This window comes from Cavia porcellus, unplaced genomic scaffold (assembly GCF_034190915.1).
Source record: "Cavia porcellus strain 051 isolate PalLab524CR breed Dunkin Hartley unplaced genomic scaffold, mCavPor4.1 scaffold_6, whole genome shotgun sequence".
NCBI lineage: Eukaryota > Metazoa > Chordata > Mammalia > Rodentia > Caviidae > Cavia > Cavia porcellus.
The window spans coordinates 92088880-92100370 of NW_026947489.1; the positions used below are offsets into that span (position 1 = coordinate 92088880).

General features: G+C 61.6%; 1 protein-coding gene across 1 annotated transcript; it reads right to left on the bottom strand.

The window, feature by feature from the left end:
- Positions 1 to 10092, bottom strand: Stac2 (SH3 and cysteine rich domain 2). The gene is made up of 11 exons (XM_003466914.5): positions 9674 to 10092; positions 4464 to 4752; positions 4051 to 4148; positions 3882 to 3972; positions 3223 to 3335; positions 3060 to 3132; positions 2909 to 2970; positions 2529 to 2626; positions 2202 to 2253; positions 1793 to 1930; positions 1 to 1306 (listed from the first exon to the last, which is right to left on the bottom strand). Exons 1-11 carry the CDS (start codon positions 9761 to 9763, stop codon positions 1202 to 1204), a joined length of 1209 nt encoding a protein of 402 aa, XP_003466962.2. The 5' UTR covers positions 9764 to 10092; the 3' UTR covers positions 1 to 1201.
- Between the last annotated feature and the right edge of the window lie 1399 nt (positions 10093 to 11491).

Below are 11491 nucleotides of genomic sequence, written 5' to 3' on the forward strand. Positions count from 1 at the left end.
TGGGACAAGACACGTTTAATGAGGGACCTGGGCTCCGCAGGGCCGGCCAGGGCTGCCATGCAGCCTGGCATACAGTGGGCAGCGGCTGCCCCCGGGAGTGTGGCTAGGGGGCCTGATGGCAGCAAACAGGGCAGTGTGGCTCAAGCCCCCTCTGCGGGGGGGGGGGGATACGGGAAGGTGGACCCGTGCGCCTCTCATCATGGAGGGTGCGACCGTGCCTGGGGAGAAGTGGCATCGGCTGGCATGAGCAAGGGCACAAAAGGAGGCACTGGGCTTGGGGGAGGAAGCTGGTGCCAGAAAAATGCAGCCTGCAAGGGAGAGAGGTCCGTGGGGTGTGCCCTCGGGGCCCTGCTCCCTTCATTTCCTCAAGGAAAATTTTTCATCTTTGTGTGTCCCTTCCCCATCTTTCTCCGTGCTGTGTCCAGGACAAAGGGGAAGACAGGGCCAGAAAGGGACTCGGGGATATCAGCCCCCTGTCCTGGACAGTTGGAGAGAGGGTTGGAGAGAGGCAACCTGAAGGTTTTGGGGGGATAGTTTGGACCAAGCCTGGGGCAGGGTCTGGTTTTCAGCTGGCTTTCCGGGTTTCCAGACTGCTCTGCGGTGACTGCCCTACTTGATGGAATGGTCTCAATTGGTCACATATGCTGAGACCTCAGCCCTCCCCTATTCTGTAGACCCAGATTTCAAGTAACAGAGATTCCTGCAGAACTTTCCTGAGAAGTGAAGGGGTAACAGAGGCATGGAGACCATAGGTGGACTTGGGGCCCTGCCATTGATGCTGGTCCCCTCTCAACTGGGGCAGAGGGCTGAGGAGTGCAGGAAGCCCCCCAGAGCACCGCTTGCAAGACAGCAGGTGTACACAGACCCAGGCAAGGCGCTGAAGGCAAGGGTTCAGGCATGCAGAGGCCATGTGGGCAGATGGGGAGTCTGGGAATCCCAGGGGTCCCCCCTCAGAGTGGGACTCAGTGCAGTGGCCAGATTCAGGGTACCCAGGCACTGTGGAGGACCTACCTGCAGCTCCCCACTTCCTCCCAGTCCAATGGGATCAACCCAGCAGGGAACCCCGCCTAAGAAACAAAACCTTCCCAGAGTTGAGGGTCCCAGGATGGGGCAGAAGAAATGGTGCCAGGATACCTGCACCCTTCCCGGCTGGAGGCAAGTGCCAGTCAGGGGCAGGGGCATCGCCATTCTCCTGGCACGGTCAGATCTCACTCAGGGCATCAGCAGGCACCAGGCCCCGCTTCCTGCCACTGCTGACACGGAGGAAGTCACCTGCATCTCCGATTCTGCCCACACCAACGCAGATCTGAATGAGACAACAAGGCAGCACTGAGCCGAGACACCCCAGGGGGCCTGGCCAGGGGTGAGGGGAGCAGGGCCAGGACCAAGCAGCATCAGGGCTGACCTTAGAGGTCTCCGGTCTAGCACCCTGCCCCACTCTCCTCTCCTGTTTTTGTTTTTTTGAGACAGGGTCTAGCTGTGTAGTCCAAGCTGGCCTCCTGGTGATCCTCCTGCTTCAGCCTCAGAGTGCTGGGTACCACCCGACCTGGCTCCCGTTCCCAGTCCACAGAGGGAGAAATAAAGGGGAAAAGTCTCTCTCAGGGACCCACAAGCCAGGCCCAGAGCTGATGTTCAGACCTGAGGCTGAAGGCTCCGACCAGTTGCTCTGGCACTGCCCCATGCAGCCCCCTCCCTCAGCCTGAGTAACAGGAGCTCTGGCTGCCAGAGTCCTGCGGGTACCGGCCCGGCCCTGTCGCTCACCCCCTGTGCTGTGGTCCTGGGCACAGCTTACCTGGTTCTCCCTAAGGCTCAGGTAGCCCTGCTCCTTGTTACCGGACAAGGGCCGGCAGCAGCGCCACACACTCTCGCCCGGCCTCACCCGCTGCACAAAGTTAGCTGGGAAGAAGCCCACTCGGTCACCGATCTTGCCCTGGGGAAGAGGCTGGCAGTGAGATCCCATGCCACTCTCCACCCCTGTCTTGGCTTCCCGGGGACTGGACTCCCACACAGCCAGGACCATCAGGCCTGGGTCCTGGGCTCCCGGCCAGCTGCACATGGGCTCAGGGGCTGGGGAGGCCAGCAGGGTGCAGAGGGATAAAGCTGGTGCAGGGAAGGTCAAAGCCACAGCGAGGGGCAGATCACTGGGTCCAGAAAGAAGGTGGGGGCAGCACCTGGCAGGCCCTCACCCCACCCCAAGTCACCTTCCACCAGTCCTCATTGGAGTCGTCCACCAGCATGATCCGGTCTCCAGGCCTGGGGAAGGAGAGCCGGGAAGTGCTGGGAGCACCTCAGGACCCTGCCTGGCCCCCTGGGGGCCCCTGGAGGACAGCACCCTGTCCACAGGGGAAGAGACAGATGTCCTGCCCATGGGCTTAGAGTCCACCCAGCTCCAATCCCCAGGGATCTCAGCAGCCTGGATTGAGCAACAAGTTTCCCCAGGGCACCACACCTTGCGTGCCTGGGTCAGTGGGTGCAGCACCTGAAGCCCTGCAGCTGCCCAGCGAGGCTGGACCACAGGGAGGACTTACTGCAGGGCCAGGTCGTCGTTCTCCTGGGGCAGAAACTTGTAGAGTGCGACGTAGGAGTACATGGGCCCCAACTCCTTCCGGAGGGGCGCCTTGAGGGGCTGGGGAGAGGCACAGGAGGAGCCCTGGGTACACAATGCCCTCAGAGCTCCACTGTGGTCCTGCTCAGGTCACCTGCCTGGGCACCACGAGGTGCCAGACCCTCCCCCCCTTGGGATGGCAGGAACAGGCAACTGGAAGCAAGTCGGTGGCAGAAGTCCCCAGGGCTCCTGTGCCTCTCACCCTGACACCACCCATCTCCAGGCACCCAGGACAGGTCTGAGGAGACATGAGATCAGAGACAAGGGCAGGGCACCCCCACCCCCAGCCCGCTGCGGTCTCACCTGTTGTGCAGGGCTCCTCTCCTCTGCCCCTGACTCTTCATTCTCTGCGGGGGCTGTGAATACTGGGGTGGCAGGGTGGGGGCCAGGGCATGAGCGACCGTGCAGCCCCCACTGCTGCACCCATTCTGCCCTGGCCTCCCCCACCACTCACCTCTGTCACCAGGCCCCTCCTCGGAGCTGCGGATGCTGCCCTCTCCATCCTCAGTCAGCTCCTCCCGCTCGCTCTGGGGATGGCAGGGAGGCAGGATTCAGCCCCCCCGGCACCAGCACCGGCACCCCGGCGCCCATGGGGCCACCCCCAGCGCCCGCCGTACCAGGCTCCGAGTGGGGGAGTCGGAGGTGCTGCTGAAGCTGGAGCGGTTCATCAGCGCCAGGGAGGTGCCATAGCGCAGGGCCTCGTACACCGGGTCCACCTTCCCTCCAGGCCCTGCCAGGCACCCATGCTCAGCGCTGGAGTTGCAGCTTGGCGAGGCCCCATCACCCACCCCGCCGCCTGCAGGCCTTCCTGTGCCTGTGGCTGCTCCACGTCCTCCCATGGTGCCCAGGCAGAGACCCGGGCTTCTCACTGTCCTGTTGCCCACAGCCCCTGTAGATCCTCACCCAAGCTCCTGGCTTCCAGGGGACCCACCCGTATCACTTCCCCTCCACTGATGCCAACCTGGTCCAGGCTACCAAACTCTCTGGGCAACCTGTGGCCTCCCAGCCGGGCTCCCCGAGTCCCCGATCCAGCCCCTGCAACGCATGCAGCTGCCACAAGTTTTCACTTAGAATGAGACTGTCTCAGCCTAGTTTGGGTCAGTAATCCCAGCCCTCTAGGAGGCTGAAGCAGAAGGGTCATCAATTTGAGGTTAGCCTGAACAATTCGGTGAGACTGTCACAAACAAAAAACCCACAAAGGCTCTGGATTCAGTCTGCACCGATTCAATCAATCCAGTCGGAGGAATCCGTCCTGCCCTGCTCCGGGGACACTCACCGGTGGGTAGGGACTCTCTGCTCAGGGCACAGACTGGTGGCGGCTGGTGCACCAGGAGCGGGGAGCTGAAGTTGCGTCGGAAGGAGGCAGACTGTGTCAGAGTAAGCAGAGGCGGCGAGGTCAGGGCCGGAATGGCCCCAGGGCACCTGCCAAGGCCTGCCCCACTCACCATCTTTCCAGGGCACTGCTGGTGGGAGATCTCCTCCGAGCACCAGAGGTGGACGCTGGCCTTACAGCCCTTACAGCGCAGACCCTGCTTGGAGTTTCCTAGAAGGTTTGGGGTTTGGCCAGAGGGCTTGGTCAGGAGCAGGCAGAGGCACGGGCACAGCTGGGGACAGGGAGTGTGGACCGGGCACTTCCACACACACAGCCGGGGTGAGTGGCACAGAAGCCCGAGGTTCAGAGGACACAGGGCCACCCCCAAGACACTCGGCTCCTTATTTCTCTCTTTAGCGCAGGATGGACCCCAGGGTCTCACACGGGCTGGGCAGCACCCGGGAAAAGGGGCGCAGCTGGCACAGGACAGCACCAGGTGCCAGCTCCCTATGGCCCACCGTCCCCCCCCTGGGGCCTGGTGCCTACCCACGATGAGCTGGCGGCACAGCTGGCATGGGCTGGCGCGCTTGAAGACGTGCTCCTGGAAGCCGTGCAGCCTGGCAGGCTTAGGCGGTGCGGGGGGTCGCAGTACCGAGCACGGGGAGGGCGCCGGGGCGGACGCGGGCGGCGGGGAGGGTGGGGGCAGCGGGGTGGGCGGCGTGAGCAGCACCTCGGCGGGACACTTGAGCTCAGCGCCGGGGCGCAGGGAGAAGTTCTCCACGCTCTTGCTCCTCAGGATGGTCTTGAGGGACAGTGAGCGTCTGAACCGCTGCAGCTGGGGAGGAGAGGGCCGTGGGTGGGGGGTCTCGGGGGGGGGGGACGGCGGCGTGGGGGCAGCGGGGCACAGCACTGAAAGCCAGCCACGGCGGTGCCTGCCCAGAGTCCCAGCACTCTCACTCCGGAGGCTGAGGCAGGAAGATTGCCCCCACCCTGGGACCTCCCTGCCAGCCATACCCCGCCCCCTCCCCCTTGGCGGTCACATTCCAGCTGCTGGGACTTCTCAGCATTTGTCCAGGGAGTCCTGACGCATTTGTCCTCTTTGCCATATTCGGTGAACACCCCTGTATCCTTCCAAGCCCTTGCCAAAGCCCCTCTGCCTTGGACGCTAGCTCGCCCTCAGGAATTCCTCCCTCAAGTGGACCTCACCCTGCTCTGGTGTCTGCTGCCCTGGTGCCAGTCCTGATCTGCCAGGCCCCCACTCAGACTACTGCTGTGGCTGTTTCTCACTCCCTGGGAAAACTGACTTGGGGGGGGGGTAGTGGGACTCAAACTCAGGATGTTGCGCTTGCCAGGCAGGGGCTTATGGCACTAAGCTAATCCCCAGCCGGGATAACTGATTTTTTTAGGGGCTGGGGATTTAGCTCAGCAGCATAAGTGCCTACCTTGCAAGCAGGCAGTCATGAGTTCGATCCCTGGTACCAATAAAAACGAAAACCACACACACACAAAAAAAAACCTGATTTTTTTGGCAACAAGGTCTTGCAAAATTGTCCTGGCTGGTCTTGAATTTGAGATGCTCCTGCCTCAGCCTCCTGAGTAGCAGGTTTTACAGATGTATGCCCTAAGGGCCAGCACTGTCCCCCTGGTACCCACAGAGGGTGTCACCCCACCATAGTGGTTGGTGGGCTAGCAGATGGCCAGAGTCCTCTCCCCACTGCTCCCTTAAGCACACTTGGGTCCCAGAGTCTTGAAGGTGCCTGTCCTGCCCGCTCCTTTCCGCCAGCACAGAAAGGGCACAAGTCTGGCACCAGGCAGCGGGCCTTGGCCAAGGCTCCTGGCTGGTGCCCAGGCAGCCCATGTGCCATGGCTGCCTGCCTAGCCAGGATGCCAAGGGGATGGAAGTGGTGGCCCTCAGCCTCCCGCAGGTGGCAGGCAGCAGGCAGCGGGCGGTAGTAGTGTCAGGAGCCACTGAAGCTGGAAATTGACCACACCTGCGGATAGCCAGCTGGGTCCAAGAATGAAGACCGCCCAGGGTGAGCTACAGAAACAAATGACTCCAGGCCCCAAAACATCATGCCCTAGGTTGCCATACATGCAGATTACTAGGTAACAGAGTGTCCTGTAACATTAAGTTGCTAAATGTATAAATCAACACCTGGGCTGGGGATTTAGCTCAGCGACATAAGCACCTGCCTTGCAAGCAGGCAGTCATGAGTTCAATCCCTGGTACCGATAAAAATGAAAAAGACAAAAAAAAAAAAAAAAAAAAGTATAAAGGGACCACTCCATGCCTTTCAGACCCAGCTTCCTAGGACAGCACTGCAGGCGTCCATGTGACTGAGAAGTGGGACCCTAGCCCTGAATGCTGGTGGCCCTGCAGCAGAGGCGGAGGCCAGAGGGGCAATTAAGTGGCAGTTGAACGTGGCCCTTGTGAGGCAGGAATCAGAGGCCCCCATTGGGGCCCCAGGTGTAGATCAGCACCCACAGAAGGTAGAACTAGGGAGATGTGCTGGGGTAGACAACGGTGCACCTGCTGATTGAAGGTAAAAGGTGTTTTACTTTCCTGCCCTGAACCTTAGTTTCCCCAGGTCCAAGAGGGAGTCGGCAGGACCAGATCCGGGGGATACAAGGCTCTGGGGCCAAACCCAGCCACTTACCAGAAACCTGCATCTAAAGGGGTCTGTCACTGTGAGGCACTGAGGCTCACCAGCCTGCAGACCTGCCTGTCTACCTATTTGTGTTTCTCTCTCTGTCCTACCCCAAGGCAAGGTTCAGGTGTGTAGCTGACTGAACTACTGTGTAGCCAGGTTGGCCTCAAGCTTGCAGGGATCCTCCTGCCTCAGCTTCCGCAGTGCTGGATTGACAGGCTGCACCACCACCCCCAGCTTTGAGCTAGTATTTCATACCCAGCATCCTGTCAGTTCTGGAACTACCCTTGGAGGAGGTAATGATTTCTTTCCCACCCTTTGGGGGAGAACCTGAAGCTTGTGGGGCTCTATCACTAGCTCATGAGTCCTCGGCAGCCGAGGAACAGCCCTGACAAGTCTCTGGCTGCTGAAAGCCAGAGTAACCAGGAGCCACCTGAGACCCACCCTGCTCTCCACTGTGCTAAGGCCTCCTCCACTGGGCCAGGGGACTGGCCACTTAGAATAGCCCCATCCTACCACGCTGCCACGCCCTGTTTGCCTGCCTGTGGCTCACCACCTGTTTCCGGAGGCAGCGAGGCCTTGGGATGATCCTGTCACTTTTGGGCAGGTGCAGTTGCTGGAAGCTCTTCTTGACATACAGTAAAACCTGCCTTGCTGTGACTTCTGCCCATGGACCCTGTTTTCCCCACTTCCTGGGCCAGCACTACCCTAGGGAGCCTCACAGGGTAAGACCCCAGACCTCCCCACTCTCCAGCCTGTCTCCTTTCCTGGTACCCCTCTCCCTGGTCTCAGTGCCAACAGCCATCGCTGCAGGGTACTAGGCACCTATGGAATTTGATGTTCCCTGCCAACAGGGTGGCTCAACTGTGCCAGCCAAGTCCTTGGCTCAGCCCAGCCGTGGGCCCCAGGTCCCAGGAAGGTAGAGAAGTGGAAAGGCACAGTGTGTCACCTGGAGTGGCTGGCAGATGCCAAGGTATAAGGCTAGAGGCAGGATGGAGCAGCTCTGCCAAATGGCTTGATGCCTGTCCACCCCAGAGGCATCTGGCTTGGCCAACGGTCCTAACTGTGCCCCTGCCAGGCCAGGTCTGTCCCCTGAGACTCTGCACCTTCTCCTGCTTTCATCAGTGATCTCAGGGGACCCCTTAGCATGGGGACAGGTTGCTGGCACACTGGCAACCTGGCCAGGCTGCATCACATTTTCTCCTGAGGATCCCCAGCTTGTCCCCAGGTCTGTGCCCCTCGGAAGGAAGCCCTCCCTGATTCCTCCCCACCCACCTCTCCCCAGAGACCCCTTCTTTCTCGATGTCTCACGGCAGCAGCTCCCAAATGGGTGCCTGGCAGCTGGTAATAGTGACGGCAGACATGGCACAAGCTGATTCCAATGGCTGAGGTGGCACGGCTGGGTCTTCCCAGGCATGGCCCTGAGTGGGATGTGATGCACCCCCAGAGTGCTGCTGGGGGACAGAGCCCCACGGAGGAGCCAGATCCCCTAGGAGGACTGAGGAGGGGGTGAGTGCAGAACTGAGCCCTAGCCTTTGGGACAGCTTGAGGCTGGACTTAGGCTGCCAAGCAATGCCCCAGGGAGCCCCAAGTGGATACGGAGCTCTGGAATGCTGACTTTGCTGCCCAATGGGCACCAGCACCCCCCGCTGGACCTGCCTCCCATGAGCTGGGTGGGCAGCATGCCCATGTCTCCCCAGCCCAAGTTTCTTTGGGCCAGGAGGTGGTGACATTGGAGGGTCCTTGGGCTGGGAAGAGACAGGTGAGCTCCCCTCCACACGCGGCTGAGCCAGCAGCCTGCTGAGTGCTGAGGTGGCACTACCCAGGGCTCCCGCCTGCTGCCACCGCCTGTGGGGGGAGGGGTTCCAGAGCAGAGGGGCCTCAGTGCAGGAGCTCAGGGGTCCCTGAGTTCCTGGGAGGCAAGCAGGGGGCTGTGTGTCTGGCCAGGGTGAGCAGGGGGTGGCCGGGAATGTTGGGGGGCACTGGACTCAGGGTGTGGCTCTGACCTGGAACTGCCTGGAAGCAGTGTGGCAAATATCTTGGCAGTCACCCTCACCCCCTTCCCCAGAGAGGGACAAGGCAAGGTGGGGCGTTTGGTGGACAGAGGCTGGAGGCCCACTTTCAGGAGATTGGAGAAGGTCACACCACAGGGGCATGGATTCTGGCCAGGGTCCCCCAGTTCAGGGATAATGGGCAGCTAGCTACCTGGGGTGCCTCAGCCAGACTCCAACAGAGTCCCAGTCACCTGCCTCCCATCACTGTCTGGCATCCTTGACCTTGAATTAACCTCTTATGGGGAGGGTGGTAAGGATGAGTTCGGAGTAAGGGGAGCCCCCCCACCTCCCATCCCCCACCCCGCCAAGGGGTCCGCAAGGCTCCTCTTCTTTGGGTAACAGGGAAGGAGGTCTTGGCCTGCAGTCTTGGGGCAGGCCTTTTTTTCTTGGAAGGCTTTTGAAGAACTTCTAGAAGTAGGGGTTAAAGGGGGTTTGGGACTCCCCCAACCCCTTCCTGCCGGAGTCTGCCCCCCCCCCCCGCCTTCGCTGGGGGGATAATGTATTCATTGTGACTCCCACAGGAGCAACCATCATACATAATTAGGGTTAATTATGACATTCATTAATTATGACTTCTCTCGTTCTGCCCCACCCCCGCTCCTGCTGATCCGGAGCCGCAGAGACACTCGGGTCGGATCCCTGCTTGCGACCGACGGCCCGAGCTGCCGCAGCCCCAGGGAAGGCGCAGACGCCAAAGTTACGCATCCTCCTCCGACCTGGAGCCTTGCTTGGCTGGGGGGATTGGGGATGCGAGACAGCTATGGGTCCCGGAGACCCAGGCACCCACAGATACACGCGCGCGGTGACACCCGGATAAGCCAGACAGGGGCAGCGACACTGGGCCGTGCGCCCCGCGCGCACACATGCCCGGTCTACACTCGCGGCGGCGCCACGCACTGTGCACACCCGAACCGGCAACAGCCTCCGCAAGGAGGCGACCCGGCTGGTGACAGCGCAGCCCCAGGGCCTCCTCGCGCCCCGCCAGTTCCCGTGACCCCCGAGACCCCCTGGTGGCCACGGGCGCCCGGGGATCCGGCCCCCCCCCCCCCATTACCTTGGTCTCCTGGGGCGCCGACCCAGTTCCCACGGGGCTGCGAGTGGTCGCGTCCTCGGGCTCGTTCTCCTTCTCACTCATCTCAGTCATGGTCGGGGACACCGCAGGGGCCCCGACGGCAGGCGTTTCGGGGACTCCGCCCCCCCTTCGGGGATCGCTCCCCCGGGCGGCCAAGGGGGCCCCGCCCGGACGCGGCAGCCCCCGTCCTGGGGCGCGGGCGGGAAAAGTTGCGGGGTCCCCACGTGCGGGAACCGAGGGTCCGCAGAGGACGCGACCGGTGGGGGCCGGGGGACGCGAGGACGCGGGCGCGAGCGAGCCAGAGGGGCGGCAGCCGTGCTGTCCGAGCCGGGCCCGCCGCGTACTCTGCGCCCGCCCATCGCGCCCCTCCCGGCCCGGCTAGCGCCCGAGGCCCCTCCGCCCTGTCCCCGCCGCCCAATTTTGATTTAGGAGGTCGCCTGGCCCCGCCCCCCACCGCCATGCAAATTACCTTCCCTGCTATTGGCTGTCGCGGTGGCCAGGAGGGCGAGGGGGCGGGGCTTTGGGGGCTCAACTGGAGGGGCGGGGCTTGCGCGGGGATGGCTAGAAAAGGGGTGGATTTAGGCGGAAAACCAAGGGGTGCTTGCAAGAGGATGGGGAGACTCCACCGTCCTGGAGTCTGGGGTAGGGTTGCAGAAAATGCATCGAGGTTGAACTTGCAGCAGGAAACCTGAGAGGGAGACCGAAGTTAGGACTTCTTGATAGTGGAGTCTGTGAGATTTTGCACCTTGACAAGGAAGGATGGGGGGTCGCGCACCCCATTCACCGGATGCCATTCCAAATACACACACCCTGGACCGTGGAGCAGGGGAAGAGACAACTCAAGGGACCAAAAGCCAGGTTGCAGCGGCCATCGAGGATGGGAAGCCGGACTGTGATCGGGGCTTGGTGTTAAGGCTTCAACTGAGAAAGGCCCCACAGGCTCCAGGACAACCCCACAGCCCCGGGTCAGGGCCACAAGTGGAGTTTGGCAGGGACGGGCTTCCTGGGAAGGAAGTTCACAGTCTCCAAGGCGTCCTTGGTCCTTACCTCCCCGAAATGAAGCCACTGCCTCTAAGGTCCGGCGCTTCCCTGGCGCCTTCCCCCAATGGCCCTACACTAGAGTCCCTCACCTCCCCAAGGGAAGGGACCTTGTGGCCAGAGACTCCGTCCCTAAGTGTGGGTGCAGAGGTTTCTGCTTGAAATCTGCCTCTCCCCCTGCTCTGGCTGGTGAGATGGATGCGTCCCCAGGGCTCTGCTTTTCCAGGGGGCCAGGATCTGTGTTAGGCTATTAGGTCCAGAAACAGAGATCAATTTACCCCAGCCATGAAGGAAGTAAGGCCAGAGTAGACAGAAGGGTAGGGACGGGGCCTAGTCCCCTCCCCACCCTCCTGACTCCCAGCTGCTGAAGGCCCTCAGTGTCCACCCTTCCTTGGGAGTCCTATTTATTTATTTATTTATTTATTTATTGTAGTCCAGGCTGATCTCGAACTCTCAACAATCCTCCTCGCACCTCAGCCTCCCGAGTGCTGGGATTACAGGCAGGAGCCACCACGCCCCACTCAAGGGGAGCCCTTCTTGTGGCTCAGCCTGGCCTCCCTCCCTGGGCAGCTCTGCCATGCTGGGCTGCTAGAAGCATTTTGGGAGTGGCTGGCAGGCCCTCCTTCTGTCCCTGGCTGAGACCTCAGGACCTTCTGTATTTGGAGACTTTCTTAGACAGGACCTCTGCTCCTCTGTATACACAGAGTTGGAGCTTCAGGTCCTTAGAGTCCCCTCCCCAGCTTCCTGTGGGTGCTGGGCAGC